Source organism: Trachypithecus francoisi, unplaced genomic scaffold (genome assembly GCF_009764315.1).
Source record: "Trachypithecus francoisi isolate TF-2019V2 unplaced genomic scaffold, Tfra_2.0 Lachesis_group4, whole genome shotgun sequence".
In the NCBI taxonomy this organism is placed as follows: domain Eukaryota; kingdom Metazoa; phylum Chordata; class Mammalia; order Primates; family Cercopithecidae; genus Trachypithecus; species Trachypithecus francoisi.
The window spans coordinates 110920931-110939085 of NW_022681469.1; the positions used below are offsets into that span (position 1 = coordinate 110920931).

Sequence of the window (18155 nt, forward strand, 5' to 3'; positions counted from 1 at the left end):
TTCTTTTGGTTTCATGCTTTCTATTTAAAGCTATTCTCTTTGGGCACTATGGCTCATGCTTATAATCCCAGCACTTTGGAAGGTCAAGGTGCATGGATCACTTGAGGCCAGGGGTTTGAGACCAGCCTGGCCAACATAATGAAAGCTGTCTTTCTGAAAAATACAAAAATGTTCTGGGCATGGTGGCACATGCCTGTAATCCCAGCTACTCAGGAGGCTGAGACAGGAGAATCGCTTGAACCCAGGAGGCAGAGGTTGCAGTGAGCTGAGATCCTGCCTCTGCATTCCATCCTGGGTGACAGAATTAGCCTTCATCTCAAAAAAATAAAAAGCTAATCTATACTTTTCTTTTGCTGCATTATTAGAATGTAGGAGGTAATAAGGCAAAACTGTTGTGGGTATGTTAATGTGTATCTGTAGTACCTAGAATAGTGCCTAGCCCATCACTTGTGTTGAAAATTGAGAGAACCTTCTTAATATAACTTTTCCACACTCTAGTTCTGAATTTAAAGACAGAAAAAGATAGGTTAGCAAATATAGGTATCAGTTATTTCTATTGACAGATCATTTGGAGAACATATTTTTGGATGTGGGAGAATAAAGGTCCCTAACTCTCCACCCCAGAAATAATTTCGCTGCTACAAAAATCAGTCAGACATGGTGGCACATGCTTATATTCCCAGCTACTTAGGAGGATGAGGTGGGAAAACCACCTGAACCCAGGAGGCAGAGATTGCAGTGAGCCAAGAGTGCCCCACTGCACTCCAGCCTAAGCAACAGAGAAAGACTCTATCTGAAAGAAAAAAAAAAAAGTTGTTACTATACAGCAGACAATTTTATTGTCATCTCATTTAAAATTGAATAGTACATTTGGGTTGAATTCTTATGCCTGCAGAGACATTTGCCTCTGGCTTAAAATCACTGGCTCCAGGAGGAAACTCCACCAGAGGGCATCGAAAGGATTTCATAGTGTCTAAGTCATCTTGGTAATTCTTCAAATAATTCCTGGCAATTATGTTAGATCTTGAACTTCACTTACTTCTTACATGTTTAATAAAAAGAAGTTCAAAACGTTGCCATGGCTGTTGAATTCCCACAGGCTTGTCTTCCCTTTAAAATTCATTACATGATTTGTACTCTTTTGCAAATATAATACATAAGTTTGGAGGTGGATGCTTTCAGCCATTAAGTTCAAAAGTACTGTTACATGGGCCAGGCATAGTGGCTCATACCTCTAATCCCAACCCTTTGAGAGGCCAAGGTGGGCAGATCACAAGATCAGGAGATCGAGACCATCCTAGCTAACATGGTGAAGCCCCATCTCTACTAAAAATACAAAAATTAGCTGAGTGTGGTGGTGCACACCTGTAGTCCCAGCTACTTGGGAGCCTGAGGCAGGAGGATTTCTTGAACCAAGGAGGCGGAGGTTGCAGTGAGCTGAGATCACACTATTGCACCCCAGCCTGATTACAGATCAAGATTGCGTCTCAAAAAAAAAAAAAAAAATACTGCTACATGGACATCCATCATTCCAGCATCTCTGCCGTAACAGCTGAGTATCGAGAATGTCTGTTAGTTTCTTTAACTCCAAATTTGTGTTGTGTCCCGTGGTCTCCTATCATACCATAAAGTGTATTATTTACAAAAAGGACAATTTATCTATAGTTATTTCCTCCCAGTATGCTACATCCTTTTAGAATTTAAACATAGTGTCTCCCAACCTGAAATTTGATTTTTGAAAAACCAGAAAAATGTTTTTGGACACCTTTTATTTCCAGCTGTTTTCATCTTCATCTCCTCTCCTGAACTCAAGTTGAGGGTAAAGTTCATTCGTCAAAATTTCTCCTCAACTCACAACAACCTCATCCCACGCCAATATGATTTTTGTCCCCATGAATTGATGCACATAATTCTTGCTGGCAGTGGTAATGTCCTAATAAAAAAAATTGTGAGATGGCATCTGACTTTACCTTATTTTCTAGCTCAGCAGAATTTGGTCCCTGTCTGATAAGGAAACCATATTTTCCCTAGAAACTTTTCACTTTTGTCACAGGTTTGGTTCCCAGGGAGCTGGATATAGATGAAGTTTAGTGTGCAGGATGTTTATTAGGAAGTAATGTCAGGGTCCACATCTGTGGAAAGGATTGGAGGGAAGCCTTATGTGCAAATGGACAAGTCTAATGGCAATGCAGCCTGACTTTGTCAACTGGCCGCACAGACAGAGCTGTTCAGCTAAGAAGGCCTCCCCTATTTGTCCCAATTGAATCAAATGGCAAAGCCTATGCATCCCTTGCCTCCATTAATAATTGTGTGCTTGCCACTTGTGGAGGGTGAGACTTTGAAGCAGGTGGCTTTCTGTGGCTGAAGAAAACCTTAAATGTGCTGGCAAAGTTTTCCAAAGAGACAGAGAATGGCATCTGCCATGTATGTTGCCCCTTTCCAAAGAGGAAGCAACAAGGGTAACGTCCTCCAATGGCTCTGTATGCAGATGGGTGGACAGTAATATCTGTCCCTCCTGTGACTTAAGAAGAACAGAGGGAAGACATGCAGCCAGGCAGTTAGAGGTGACACAGTGTTAGGAGATAAACATCTGTCATAAGCAGTGCTTCTTTGAGTCAGGTGTGACACAAGTCTTGCATCCCTTGCTTGGACTCCTTCCCCGTTATCCTGCTGTCCTACCTCATGAAGGTGAGTGGGGGCTGGGTGGTGGGCAGTCCCAGGACGAGGTACACTTTGGTTGCAGTGTTCCCACATGAGTTCCAAGGTAGCCCAGGTGGTCATCCATGAACTTCGTATTTTCCTTATGCTTCTTGTCTTTGCCCTTGAGGAACACCTTTCATTGGACTCTGAGTCCAAACAACTCATGTATCCCTATATCTTCACATTGTCCTTCACATAAGGAAATCTCTAATCTCTAATGCCTTTGTTTTATTTTTACTATCAATATTATAATAATTAACATTGTCGTTATTATCTTCATTGTTGATTTTCAGTTATTTTTATTAATGGAGTTAATATGAATTATTCTTTTGTGGCTACTTACACTAAGATGAAGGTAATTTATTAGTTCAGGAAGAATCTACATTCTGAAGGTGAATAGAAGTTCACACTACAGATGGGCAGACACATGCCCTCCCAATTCCTGATGGACCTTCTAGTGCCTCCTAGACCTAAGGGGTCTCCTGCAATGCTCCAAGATGCCACCAAGGCAGGGATCTGCTTGTGGATGCCTGAGAGCATTCAGGATGAAGTGAGTCTCTGGAAAAATGCACGAGTTTCCACATAATCCCCAAAAACCTTACAGGTGAACTGGATGCCACAGAAACAGGAGTGGTCATTGACACAACAAAGTCATCAAAATTGTTTTGAAATCAATTAGGAAACCCAGGAATCACTCTTGCTGCCATTAAGTGGAAGAACAGGAGCCTGTGAATGGCATCCCTGTCCTGCCTGAGACTCTACAGATATTTCTATGTGGCTTCAGGTACCAGGAATCTCCGTGATTTTCAGAACGGCAGGGACAGCTTATGCCAGCCCACCCCTCTGTAGAATGTGCTCCAGCAGGTCAGAGCCATGGAACCATCATGGACTGCACAAAGGCTCAAGGGCAGCTTCCCAGACCTGCCTGTGACTTTAGGTAAGTTCTGAGTCCACGTGGGTGCCGAGGAAAGGTTAATGATAACCTGGAAAGATGGGACAAGCTGACACTACCCCTAAACAATCTGCAGGATTCCAACTTCAGCAGGAAGCCAAGGACTAGCTCATGCCACACTAGTGCACCTTGAAAACCACTGGATGCAATGCCTCTCTGCAGAGAGTTCAACAGAGAAGTGGCTGGGAATTTTGCATTCTAGGCTGCATTTTACAGTGCTTCTGGACACGTGATCAGAAATTTAACATTGGTATATCTAACTCTGACATTTTTCACAAAATGGTTTTTTCAAATGAGGTAATATAGACAAAATATAATATAACCATATGTATTATATGCCAAAATATGCTTCACTGGCATGAAGTAGACGCACCTTGAAATACAATCTAGGACGACCTCCATCTTCAGAATATTTTCTTTTCCAGAGTGAAACTCTCCCACCAAAAACCAACAACATCACAGGTTTTTGCCTCCAGCAAACCGACAGTAACCCAACATATTTATTCTACTACTTTGAAATGGACTGCGGTGCAGCACAGACGTGTGAAACCCCACATGTGGCATCGCGGTGAGCCAAATGGGGACTCGTGGTGCAAGCAATGCTCCCCACGTGTTAGCGTGCATGAGATTCACTTGGCGGAGTTTGACTAGGTGCGTGTTGGTAGAGTGGGGCTGAGGTTCTCTTGCCCCTGTGGATGTTTAAGAAGTCACAGGTCCTGCGAAGACCTGCGGTCCCCTCAATCAACTCTGTTTCGGAGACATAATGACTTGGATTGCTAACAAGTCAAGCAATTTTCAAGCCCCTGGAAAATCAGCTACACACAAACATGGAATGAAAGTCAAAAGAGAGTACGTCATCTTTTTGAGAATTTTATTCACTTCAAAACAAATTAAACACACCTATTTCCAATGGCATTCCAGAGCCCAATTTTCGAGGCTGAGGAAACACCCCAAGAAGGCTTTGCGCAGAACGCTTCACAGCGTCCAAAACACTGCTGTCAGGGCGGGGCACAGCTGAAGGCCTGCATCTCTCAGGGTTCCCTAACTGTTCCCTGATTCAGTCGTCTAGAGAGCAAACACACAGTAATTCCCCAGTTTCCTACTGACATCACAGCGGAAGTCTGACTCCCGTGCGTCACCGTCACCCAGTTTCTGAGGCAACGAATCACTGGCACAGAAGCTTCTGGTGGCGGGTTTCCGGAGAGCCCTGCGAACTACAATGTCCCTCACCAGAATTCGATGAGGCGGAGTCTCTGCATCTGGTCCCTGCCTGGCCTGGGCTCCAACATCCACAGAAGCAGCACAGCTGGGGAGCTTGGGAGTCACCACACACAGTCTGCTCTCTGCTCTGTGCTGCTCAGTCCCACAGACCCCTCCAAGTCACAGGAGCTGGATGCAATGGAGCCCCGGCCACCTGCAGTCTCACTCCAGGTCAGAATCGCTGTCCTCTGAGGAGGAGGAAACCTGAAGGTCCTCATAGAGGACACTCAGGGGGACAGGAACACAGGGAGCCTCAGACTTCTCTGAGACATGAGGGCTGTGAGCGAGGAAGGCTCCCGGCTTCTCAGGAGAGGGAAACGAGGGAGTGGTCAGGAGGCTGGAGCTCCACCATCCGTTTTCCAGTCTCCGGAAGAGCATTCTGAGAGGCTGGGCCCCATCGTGGCTGGCCGCTGGGTGATGGGACATGGTGCAGGCCTGGGCAGTAGGCAGGCAAAGTCTGCTGTGCAGAGGCTGCTGGTCGCTGCTGGGCACCTGAGCGGGTGTCCCCCTGCTCATCTGGGGCGACGGATTTGGTCTGAATTGGGTTGCAGCTGGCGGAAGTTGGAGAGTCTCCGGGGCCCCCAGCTCACCTCCCTGGATGGCATTTTCAGGCATCTGGAAGGGACTCATTCTCGGTTTCTTGGGGAAGTTCAGGCAAGCCTGAGTCGGAGCCTGGGCAGGTCTCTTGGCTCCTGACCTGAAACTGAGATTGGAGCCGAGGCCCAAGCTGTGTGTGTCGGCTGGTGGGCAGGGCTGTGAGGTCACCGCAGGACGTTTGTCTTGTGCCTGGGGGCTGATGAGCGGGATCAGGCCATGGGGCTTGGAGGCAGCCTGGGGAACTTCTCGACAGCCACCCTGAGGCCTGCTGTGTGTCGGCTTCACCACGATGAGAGGCTCCGGGCCCTGCCGCCTGACTCCAGGCTGAGGGATGTCGGCCACGGCCCCTGTCTGTCGTTCCTTTGGTCGGAGACTTGACGAGGAGCTCAGCCTGGCTTTTCTCAGGGGAGACAGTGAAGCCAAGACGGATACCGTGTCAGACATTTTGGTAGCTGAGCCATCAGTGAGGGCAGGGTCCATGCGTGGCCTCTTATTGGTTGTGTGGACCGCCATTGGCCTGCTTGCAACCTGAAAGAAAGGAGACCGCACACGTTAGAAGTTCCCCAGCATGGAGCCAACATGGAAATCAACCACATCCAAAGACAAGGTGCACACAGCAGGAAATTCTTAATACGGTATTGACAGGCGGTCCTTGGAAGTAGGGACAGACCCTCGACATGAGTGCTGATCGGGACAAGATCCATGAAAAATGCACTCTCGAGCTCTGATCTAAGAATACCACTTTTCTAAGGACTGTGTCTTGGGCAATAACTGGATCAAAGCGCCTCCACTCAGCCTTCCATGAAGTGGGACGGACTAATGCCCTTCTGAAGGCAGGTTGGTGGCTCAAGGGTTCCCAGGACGTCTTTTCTGAAAACATGCATGTTCCTGGGGTTAGCCTTCTCCATGTTTGGGGCCCCTGAGGGACTAATTTCCTCAGGCCGCTAGGAAGACGTTGTTGACAGGCTTGCCATCATTGCACGGAAAGAAAGCAACAGGAAATACGGCATCTTCAGATGCCTTCACCTGGAAGCAAATGGACCTGGAAGGATCGTGGAGTCCCTGACCCCAAGAAGGCAGGGAAGAGGGGTTCCCGGATCCCCTCACACACACGGGAACCTGAAAGGAAATCAACCAGGGTGACCTAGAGGAGAAAAAGACCAGGGGCCCAGGGTGACACTCACCCTCAGACAATCACAAGATTCCACGGATTCTTTTCGATTTGGCAGCGGCTTCTCCGGAGGTTTCCCGGAAAGGATCTGGAGGAGAGCCTTCCTCTGCGGGTCTTGTTGCCTGCAGAAGAGAAAAAGTTCAGGCCCTGCCCCCCGGTTCTCCCCACGAGACAGGGAGAACCCTGTGTGGGGCCCAGTCCTGTTCTGTGTTTTGTGATACATAAATGGAAGCTTTGTGCCCTTTCCGCCTCTGCACCTTCCCTCATGTGCCAACCTTCCCATCCTGCCGGTGGCCCTCTAGGCTTCCCAGGTAAGGACTGTCATTTGGATTCCGTTGCTTTTCCCCCTGTCATGGGAAACCTGCACGAAGCGCCCCCGCCTTTCCCCCGTCCCTGAATCTCCCAGAGCCAAAGGAGCTCCTGGGTGGGGAACCTGGGAGGACACGGAGCTCTGGTCTCCTTCTCTGCAGCGTTCCTTCCCTGTCCCGGAGATGGAAAGGCACACGGTGTGCGGGTGCAGAGACACCATGTCCTTAGGTGGCAGTACCCTAAGGGTGGCGAAAACCCCTCCCACTGCTCACCTTGGTCTCTCTTCCTCCTCTCCCTTTTCCTTGTTCAAGGGCCCCGGGTTCCCTCGAACCTGGGGCTTCCATGGTTTCAGGTTTTCCTTCCCTTCCTTTCTCCCAAAGGTCTGGGGAACCAGGGCTCCATTCCAGCACTTCATGGGGCACCTGGTACTTCTGGCCGTGTGGCCAAAGGCCCCGCAGTTTTTGCACTTGACCTGTGGGTGGAAAGGAAGTGATGTCAGTGAGTGAGCTGAAGCCACAGGCAGCGATCCAATGTCAATATTGAGACGGATTGTGAATTCAGAACGGAATGCGGATTCCAAAGAGAGGACACCGGCATGGGGGCCCTTAAGTGGCGGGAGGGTTCGGTTACGATGTTCCCTCCCAAAGCCCATGTGACAGAAGAACTCTCAAAGGAAGGACTCAGGGTTCTAGCGGGGACGATCATGAACCCGATGTCCACAACACAGCCCAACCTGGCTACACAGGATTCTGAGTGGAAAGGGAGGTTTCTCCCAAGAGTCTCTCAAGGGACCTATCGGGCCGGGGAGGAGGTCCCAAGCCAGGCCCACCTTGGATGGGAAAAGCAACCTGGGTGCTGTTGGCAGAACTCTTTGAAATCCAACCCAGTCTCTGAGGACCGTGTGACACCCGCCCCCTCCTCCCCCCTCGATACCCAAAAGATTCCAGGGCTAGACGTACCCTGGGATCTTCTTCATCGGGTGGGGGAGCCCTTGGCCCAACTGGGGCCCTCAGCTGCTTCTGGAAGGTGTGGGCTCTCACGAGTCTGTTTGCCCCACTTTTGGGGTCACGACGTGCCATCATCTTTGTCTCCTGGGCGTTTTATGGCCACCTTTTTCAGGGGTTGATGGTTGGGTCACCTGAATCACACACAAACACACACAAAGTGATGGTTAGGCACATTGGATATTCACACACCCACAAGAAACCCTCAGCTAACTCCTTGACAGTGTGGTCATGAGGAGACCTCAGCACCCGTCAGTCAGATCTGTGGATCACAATGTGGTGTGTGCATCCCCAGATATTGTGTGTTCCTCTGCCGGACTACCTGGTCCAAGAGCAAACCTCGCCTGCCACACGGCCCACGGCCTAGGTATGTGGAGTTGGAGTTGAGATTTCAACCCCAACCACACAACTGATTCTGGAGACTGGACTTAGGTCTATCACCATTCACTCCAGTAGAAGACACAATGATTCTCTCTCCCCTGAGGGACAAAAGAATCGAAGCTACAGGGCAGGGCCGATGTCACCCCTTGGCAGGTTTTCTTGAAGTCAGGGATAAGGGATGCTTCCTATCAGAACTTGAATCGCTACTCTTGCCGTTTCATTAGACAACTTCCAAACACAAATTCATCAAGAGAAGTTATCTCCCTCTCTACCACACTAGCAGGTGATGGTCTTTCCTGCTCTGTCTTTTTGGCTTTAGCTCCAGCCCCTCCTTAATTATTTTTCTGGTATTCTACACACATCATACGAATTCATCTAAACAAATGCTGAACAGGTGGCATATGAATTTCTTACATGGCTAAAGGGCAAACCACCCCTTTTCCAGAGTTCTTTTTCCATTTACCCACCAATTCAGCATGCTGGAGTAAATTTCTTTTTGCATTTCCATCTGGCTCTTATCCCAGGCACGGAGATGGAAATGTTTTCTTGCTTTCTGTTCCAAGAATTACCGGTAAGGAGAACACATCCTACTCCATCAGTGAGCCCCAGTGCGATCTGTTTCTTTCACTCTCCTTTGTCTCTTTTCCCCCGACCCCTCAGGGATTACGTGAAACAAACAGTGGTTCAGGGAAACTAACCTGAAATTACAGGTCTACTTTCTTTCCTCGGCTGGCACTCAGAGGGACAGTTGCGCTGGCGCTCAGATGGGCAGGTGCTGGAGCAGCCCTGCTGGAAGCGGTGCAGCCTTCAGGAAACCGGAGTAAGGGGCGGAGAGGGACCTTTGCTTTCCAGACTGCCTTTTATACTGCCTCTGGACCCCTGACATGAAACGGACCCTAACCTAATCAACTTAATGCAATTACATGACCTGGAAAGGTCTATTTGCCCAGCCCACTCTGAGACGATGTTCACTATGGACAGACATTCTAGAACCTACCTGTATAGCTGCAAGCTTTGAAGAATAGATGTTTCCCATCAGGTATGTAGCACTGGTGCATGTACTCCTGTCTTGTTTTACATCTTTTTTTTCTTTTTAAATAAGTGCTAAAATAGACACAATGTAATTGGACCATATTTACTCTGTTTCAACGTAGGCCTCATTGTCATCAAGGAGGTGCACCTTGACATGCAATCTCGGCCGTTATCCATCTTCAGAGCTTCTCCTTCTTCCCCACGGTAAGTGTGTCAGCAGAAAACCCTGACGGCCGGGCGCGGTGGCTCAAGCCTGTAATCCCAGCACTTTGGGAGGCCGAGACGGGCGGATCACGAGGTCAGGAGATCGAGACCATCCTGGCTAACACGGTGAAACCCCGTCTCTACTAAAAAAAAAAAATACAAAAAATTAGCCGGGCGAGATGGCGGGCGCCTGTAGTCCCAGCTCCTCGGGAGGCTGAGGCGAGAGAATGGCGTAAACCCGGGAGGCGGAGCTTGCAGTGAGCTGAGATCAGGCCACTGCACTCCAGCCTGGGCGACAGAGCGAGACTCCGTCTCAAAAAAAAAAAAAAAAAAAAAAAAGAAAACCCTGACCACACCCTCACGTGTTTTCTCCTCCAGGAGGCCCTTGGAAACCACCATGAACTGGACTGCACTGGGAAACCCAGATGAAGAAGTCAACACCGCTTTGTCCTTCGGTGCCTGGCTCCTTTTTCAGCTCGTCCTGCGGCTCCAGGCATTATGCCCGAAGAGTCTCCAGGACACCGGTGGGGTTCTATTTCCTTGGGTCCCGTTGCCATTTCTCTGGATTTGCGAAGATCCAGCGGACTTTCTGTGCAACTCTCTTGTCGGGGAACTTAGGTGCCACGTCCCCTCATTCTGCCCTTTGTCATCTGCACCTGCACAAGTTAGGATCCAAGTTCCCTGGATGGGAAGAGACAGGCAGGAGTCGGAATGCTGAACCAGCACACTGTGGTCATTTTCTCACTTGGTCCAAGTGACCCCATGGTCTTCTTGAGCTTTGGAACCAGTCGCGTCCCACTTGACACTACACCTGACTCTCAGTTGTTGGATCTTGTTGGCCCTCCGGCGATCTCCCGTTGGATGAGTTGCACCTGCTGAAACTCGATTCCCCTTGGATTTGTGCTTCATTAATTATTCATGATTCAGGTGGGAATGCCTGCTTACATCCATCCCCCTGTGGCTGTTCTCTGAGCTTTCCGGTCACATCGTTTCCTGCCACGCTCTTTGGTTCATTTTGGTCATGCTCCTTCTGCTGTCAGAGGAGCAGAGAGTTGATCTTGTTGATTCTGGATACTGATACTTTCTAGGTGATCTGGATAATCAAAGTAATGACCCTCAATGGCGGTGGAAAGGGAGCAGCCATTTGGCGTTGCTCAGAAAATCCCACTCAGTTCCGAGGCCTCCTAGATGTGGAATCCTGGTCAGAGTTGTTCCCAGGTCAGAGAACGGAGATAGCCTGTGCATGATGGGATATCTTTACCTAGAGCTTTCAGTGAGTCTCGACCTCAGCTACCCTTAGGATCAGGGGGAGAAGCATGGAAAGTCCCGGTGCTCTTATATACTCTCCCTTCCAGGATATAAATAACAATATCACAGGGCAGGTGAACACAGCCTGCGATACTGGAATTATTATCATCCTCTCCCCCTCAGGATACTAGGAACCATATCACAGAAGAGCTGTACCCTCCCTGTGATATTGGGAGTAATAGCATACGCTTCTTCCGTGAATATTAGGAGCAATATCACTGGGTGGCTTTCCATTCATTGCTATGTTGGGAGTCATGTCGTACTCCACCCCCTAGATATTAGCATCACGGGCACAGGGTGAGTGCACACCTACTGCGATATTAAAACTAAAATCATGCTCTCCGTCCCTGGATATTAGGAACAGCATCACAGGTAGGTGTATACCCCCTGCGGTATTAGGAGTAATAATATGATTAATTATTAAACATCTATGGTCGATTTTAATGATTATCAATGACACAATTAATAGGATACCATTAATAATTATGGATAATTATTTTAAATATATGATTATGCACTCTTGAAAATAATTAGTAATATTAATGTCATTTAACAATATTATTAGTCCTTAATATTAATTATTATTTTGTTACCAACATCACTTATTATTGATTTAAGTAACATTAATTGCTGATATCATTTTATTATTAATAGTGATATTATGATTAATTGTTATACTAATCATTAACATTTTTTACCAGTATTAATTTATAGTATCTTTATTGTGGTTATTAATATCGATGATTGCTATCAATTTTTATTATATTTATTAATATTGATAATTAAGAGACTTGTTCCTGATATCCGGCTGGGAGAGGATGATATTACTCCCAATATCGAAGAAAGTGTACACCCCTCTATGATATTATTCCTAATAGTCAGGTGGTAGAGGATGACATTATTGATACTATCACAGTGAATGTCCATCCCTTCGGTCATTTTGTTCCTTATATCCAGAGTAGGAGAGGTTGATATGACTCCCAATATCGCAAGAAGTGTACAACCGCCTGTAACATAGTTCCTAACATCTAGGTGGGGAGAGGATGATATTACTGCCCATATCGCACGAGTTGTAAAACCCCTTCGATATTTTGCCTACGATCCTGAAGGGAGAGGTTGATATTACTCCCAATATCAAAGAAGGTGTACAACCCCCTGTGACACTATGCCCAATATGCACTTTGGGAGACGATGACATTACACCCAATATCGCAGGGGATGTACACCCACCTTGGGATATTGTTCCTTATATCGAGAGGGGGAGAAGATGTTATTGCTCCCAATAACACAGGGACTGTGACTGTACACCCCTCCTGTGTTATTGTTCTTAATATCCTAGGGAAGAGAGGATGATACTACTCTCAATATCGCAGGGGGTGTACACCCACCCGGTGATATTGTTCTTAATGTACTCCACCTCCGTCCACCAGGGATATCGTTTCTAATATCCAGGAGAAGAGAGGATAACATTATGCGCAATATCGCAGGGGAGTATACACACCCTCTTTGATGTTGTTCCTATTATCCAAAGGTAGAGACGATGATGTTACTGGCCATATCGCAGGGGGTGTACACCCTTCTGTGATACTGTTTTTGACATTCAGTTGGGGAGAGGATAACATTAATCCCAATATCGCAGAAGGTGTACAGACCCCTGTGATGTGGCTCCTAATGTACAGGGGAAAGAGAAGAATATTGCTTTCAATATTGCAGAGGGTGTAACCACCCTGCCCCCCATATATTGTTCCTAATATGCAGCGAGGTGGAGGCTGAGAGTACTACCAATATCCCAGAAGTTGCTCACACACCTGTGATGTAGTTCATAATATTTAGTGGGAAAGAGGCTGATTTCACTTTCGATATCGCAGTGGGTGTACATCGCCCCCAACCCCGGGGTATCATTCCTAATATCCAGGCGGGAAGACGATGACATGGCTGACAATATCGAAGAGGGTGGACACCTCTTCTGTGATATGGTTGCTGATATCCAGGGGGTGAATGGATGATATTACTTCCAATAAAGTAGGAACCGTACAGCCACCCTGGGATTTTGTCCTTAATAAACACAGGAGAGTGGTGACATTACTACCAACATTGCAAGGGGTGTACACCCTCCTGTGATGTTGTTTCTCATATCAAGGAAAGGAGAAGATGGTCTTAGTACCAATATTGAAGGGATGAACAGCCCTCATGGGATATTGTTCTAAAGATACAGGTTGAAAGAGGATGAGATTCCATCCAATATAACAAGGGGTGTACACCCCACCTGTGATATGAGTCATAAAACCTAGAAGAAGAGAGAATGACATTGCTTCCAAAAACACACGGGTTGTACACCCACCCTGTGATATTGTTCCTGTCATCTAAAGGAAGAGATGATGATACTACTCCCACTACCAGAGAAGGTACACACCCCCTGTGATATTGTTCCTCATAACTTGTGGGGGAAAGCGTGATATTACTTCCAATATGACAGTGGCTTGACACCCAGTCTGTGATATTGCTCCTAATTTCCAGTAGGTAAAGTATGATGTTCCTGCTGAGAGAGTAGTAGGTGCACAGCCGCCCTGTGATATGTCTCCAAATATTCAGGGAAACACAGGAGGACATTACCCCAAATCTCCCAAAAGGTATACACCTATTGTGTGATATGGTTCCTAATATGCAGAGGTGCAGAGGATGGTATTCGTTGTCCTGTCGCAGGCTGTTTACACGCAACCTGTGAAATTGTTCCTAATATCCTGAACAAAAGAGACTGCTAATAATGGACACACATTGCAGGGGGAAGTAATTGGCTCTTACGATCTGCATCGCAGGGGGTGAGGCACTCCCCACAATATGGGGAGTAATAGCAACCCCCTCTCCCCCCAGGCTATTACGATCCACATCGCAGGGCAGTTCAGGACACCAGCCCTGCCCCAACCTTGACCCAGACAGTGGGTATCATGGGACCACCTCAGGGTGGGTGGCAGCTCAGCTGGAAGGTATCCCTGCTGCCAAAGACCAACTGTTCCTGCTAGTTTGAATCTGGCCACAGGGTCTCTGTTGGTGCGACAGGTGACCATGAGGCAGACACCCTGAAATCTAGCACGACAGAGCTCAACGCACCCATGAGAGGCACCATAGCACACAGACTTTGCAGACATACTAGCGAAGGCCACAGCAGGTCCTGAGTGAGAAACAAGCTGACCAAGATCCTGGGGTCCTGCCACACAACCTTTAAACCAGGGACTGGAAACTGTTTCCCTAAAGAGCCAAGAGTCAGTATTTTCAGCTTTGCCAACTGATCTTTGTCTCAAGGACGCAACTCTGCCATGGCTGCACCACAGCAGCCTTCTGCAGGTGGCCTGTGAAGAGATGGGCATGACTGCACCCCCATCAAACTTTACTTATGGACATGGAAACTTCTCAGTGTCATAAAGCGTCAGTTTTTTATTTGTTCAACCATTTGGAAGTATAAAATCCATTCTTGATTCACGGGCCACAAGAGCAGGCAGGGACAGGCTGCCCCTGGCCGACCTCTGGAATGAGCTTAGAGAAGGAAATGACAGGCTGGGCCAGCACAGCCTCCTCACAGCAGATTTGCTGCAGGAGGGTCCTTCTTAGCAGCCATTTCTCATCCTTCATCTTGGCTTCAGATGCAGTTCAGGTGGAGAAAGAGAGAACAGAGCTGGCCTCAGCAACAAGGAGGAAGGAGATCCAGGGTCAAGTAGCCACATGGATCCATCACACTCAACACTCACACCAAGCGGAGCACAGGCAGGACCAGCCCGGGGGCGCCAAAGTGGAGGCTCTCTGGGGTGGGGGACCTCTGGCTGGGCAAGATTCTCTACCTAAAACTCAAATACAAGATCTACACGGCAGTAGTTACAGAAAACACACACTAAGAAAGAGCCCAAGATAAAAACAGCACACCAAGTTTGGCCAACCGGCTCTCACAAGCCAGTAGGTAAGAAAGCCCAGGAGAGCCCACCAGAGGAGCTGGGGGTGGGTTCCTGCCTGCAGGGGGCCTGGGACACCCCATTCCCACAAACGAGGACCCATGGTTTGGGGAGGAAGCTGTCAGAGTCACCAGTGAGCTGTTCAGAGCTGGAGCCACAGAGCAGGTGAGGAGCACTGGCCACGTCCCCGTGCAGGCTGAGAAGCTGGGGTGGGGGCACACCCCCAGGGGCACATGCAAACAGTGGACCGCAGGCCCTCCTCCTGCCCAGAGGATGCTCAGTTCCCAAGGGACCACCAAAGTCTGGAACCCAGGGACACACCCCCTGACCCACATGCCCAGGCCTCCTGGACCAGGCAATGTCCAGTACAGGCAGGCAGTCTGGGCTTGGGGCCAGGACAGGGGTAGATGGTCCTGCTAGGCAGGCCTCCTTCTCCCTACCAGCTGGGCTGGTTGCACTATAGTTTTGTTCTGGCAACATATTACTACCCACTTTGGCCACACCAGTCCCTGGCTCCCTGGCTAGGCCCAGTGCTGTCCAACCCACCTACACAGGCCCCACACACCCAGTGTCCACCAGGCTCCCGTCAGTCAGGAGGGCCCATGCTCACCCCCTGAAGTATCCGTGGGAACCTGCATCCCACAGAGACCCACAGCTCAGGGCCAACCTCCATGGGGGCCTCTTGGTTGTGGTGGCAGAGGCGGGGGGGAGTTGACCTCCAGCCCTCCCATCCTGGCCACTGTGTTTTATGGGGATCATTCAGTCCTGGGAGCTTCCTGGGGACCCCAGAAGGAAGAGAACAGGGTGGTCACGACAGCCTCAGCCCCAGGCTCTGGGTCCAAGTGCAACAGTCTTCCGGTTCTGATTTGATCTGGGCGCAACAGGTCAAATCATTCACACAAGGATTGGCTTCAATATAATGCATCAAGGGACTGTAGAGGACACAGATCAGCCTCCAGGCCGGTTACACCTGGTGACTTAGCCAGTGCAGGCTAGGAAGTGGAAAAGCTGACCCATGACCTCCCCACCTACCCTGCCCACCAGATGCCAGTAGCGGCCAGGGATCCCTGACTTCAGGTAGAGGCAGGCAGCACAGTTGCTGCCTCCTTTAATCCCATCCCAGGGCCCACAGGGCCTGGAGAAACCTGGCAGGGGCTGAGTTGGGAGAATCAGGCAGGGAGATGCCAAGTGAAGAATGTGAGGGACTGGGTATGAGGGACACTAGGGCACAGGGCCTGCTTCCCCTGGGGAGGTGGCAGGGAGACATGGAGTAGCCAAGCCTCCGCAGGCACCACCCTGCTGCCAGGCACGTGTGGTGCCCATACCCACCCCAATGGCTGCAGGAAGGTTCTTCATCAACAAAAGGGGATGACGCACCCACACCCACATAGGCATTGGTGCCCACACACATCGGAGAAGAAAATTGCTGCTGTGCCCAAAGTGTGGGGAAAGGGGCAATGTCCCCTTCCTCCCAATGGTGGGTCCAAAATTACGTGCTCCTGCCAGCACCCCCACCCCCAACTCCACAAGCTGCTGACCTCCACCACAGTGCCATGCCACGTGCCAAGAACAGCTCAGCGGTACATCCCAAAGGGTGCTATCCTGGAGCGGCTGTGCTGGGCAAGGGACACGTTTCCTAGTCACAGAGGTTTTCTTTCTTTACCGCTCACCGGCCCTGTGCCTCGGTTTCTCCCACTGTGGCACAGTGTAAAAATCCCATCTTGAAGGCTAGGAACCCAGAAAGGTCACCACACCTAGTGAAATGGGGGGTGAAACTCCCTGCCTTGGACCTCTCGCTCCAAGACTGATGTCTATTGCGACATGGCCAGGCCAGCATCCTGGGGAGGGCTGCATTCCCTGCCTGGGGAACCTTGCTCCCAGTTAGGGGTCACTGGAGTTGAGGCCCCTAATGGATTGGGGGAGGCACAGGGGTAGAATGGAGGTAGCCCCATCATACGGGCCTGTGTAGACCCCAGAAAACAAGCATTGAGTTCAGACTCTTGTCTGAAGCTGGCCACCTGAAAGTATTTGGGCTTTGGGGTATGATGAGGGCCTGGGGTCAGGGAACAAAGTGTTCTGGTTTGGATACACAGGAGGTTCTCTGCAGCTCTCTCTGGTACAGGGTATGTTGCTAAGTATATGCTTTTAAAAACCCTAGGAGGAGGGGGCACCCAGCAGGGGCCCTGAAGTCAAGGGCAAGGTCCAGCCTTTCCACCTCCCCAGCTGAAGACAGGCTGGAGGACAGTCCTCCAGAGTTTCATAACAAAGAAGAGAAAAAAGAAATCAAAAAGACCTGGAGGATAGGTAAGCTAATGAGGGCTTACTGGGATTACCCTGCCTAATCCTCAAAGCAAGCTTTCCCTATCTGTCCTCTGGGCCAGGTGAGGAAACAGGTCACAGTAGGACATTCAGACCCTGGGCAGGCAGCTCGCAGCTTGGAGCCCAGGGGGTCCAAACAGACTGCCCCAAACCCAGCCCTCAGCCAAGGGCGGCTCCGCCCACAGCTCATTCACTGGTAAATCAGGCCGACTGGGCTGCCTGCTCTTCCCCAATCCCCCTTGCTCACCATTCAACAGCCTCCCTGCTCCTGCCTGCCAGACTGCAGATGGCAGTGCACGCCCCCTTCATTCTGGCTTCTCAGCTGCCCACCAGGCCATCCCTCTCTGCCAGGCCACCTGGAGCCTGCAGTGTGCATGCGGGATGGACAGCACCTGGAATACTTGGGCCAGCTTGGCTGGGGGCTGCGGTTCCTGTGCAGAGTGGAGTTAGCGCCCCATCCCATTCCCTGGCCCCATGGACCCTCTGAGAAGACCCTCCACATACTGCCAGTCCTTGACCACCAGTAGCCCCACATCCAGGAGGCATCGACATGCTCACCTCTGATTGGCAGTGGGCATGCAATCCTGGGGCAGACCCCTTAGAATTGCAGGTATGAGAGAGCTAGGTGAGGGCAAGGGTGGCATCAGAGTGAAGGGGGCCTGCCCCTCCACCCCTGTGGGTATTTCTCAAAAGGTGGAGATGAGAGACGGAGAAAAGAAATCAGACACAGTGACAAAGTCTAGAGGAAGAAAAGTGGGCCCAGGGGACCTGCGCTCAGTATACGGAGGACCCGCACCGGCATGGGTCTCTGGAGTTCCCTCAGTATTTATTGATCACCATCTCTGCTATCTCGGCAAGGGGGATGTGGCAGGACTACAGGGTAGTGGTGGGGAGAGGGTCAGCAGGAAAACATGTGAGCAAAGGACTGTGTGTCATCAATAAGTATAAGGAAAGGTGCTGTGCCTCGATATGCACGT

The 18155-nt window shown here is 49.7% G+C and overlaps 1 protein-coding gene and 1 long non-coding RNA gene across 2 annotated transcripts; one reads left to right on the top strand and one right to left on the bottom strand.

Annotated features, from left to right (window-relative positions):
- Positions 1 to 4219: 4219 nt before the first annotated feature.
- Positions 4220 to 8071, bottom strand: LOC117072733 (putative protein FAM90A5P). Its single transcript, XM_033193132.1, has 4 exons — positions 7949 to 8071; positions 7262 to 7461; positions 6694 to 6802; positions 4220 to 6037 (listed from the first exon to the last, which is right to left on the bottom strand). The coding sequence occupies exons 1-4, from the start codon at positions 8069 to 8071 to the stop codon at positions 5075 to 5077; spliced, it is 1395 nt and encodes a 464-aa protein (XP_033049023.1). The 3' UTR covers positions 4220 to 5074.
- Positions 8072 to 14607: 6536 nt separating this feature from the next.
- On the top strand, positions 14608 to 17126 carry LOC117072737. Its single transcript, XR_004432920.1, has 2 exons — positions 14608 to 15024; positions 17018 to 17126. It is a non-coding gene; the product is annotated as an uncharacterized LOC117072737 (long non-coding RNA).
- The last annotated feature ends 1029 nt before the right edge of the window (positions 17127 to 18155 follow it).

Coding starts and splice junctions, on each gene's coding strand:
- LOC117072733 (XM_033193132.1), bottom strand. CDS start 8,071: ATGATGGCACGTCGTGACCCCAAAAGTGGGGCAAACAGACTCGTGAGA. Junction 6,803..7,261: donor GAGGAGGAAGAGAGACCAAG/GTGAGCAGTGGG, acceptor TCTCTTCTGCAG/GCAACAAGACCCGCAGAGGA. Junction 6,038..6,693: donor AATCTTGTGATTGTCTGAGG/GTGAGTGTCACC, acceptor CCTTTCTTTCAG/GTTGCAAGCAGGCCAATGGC.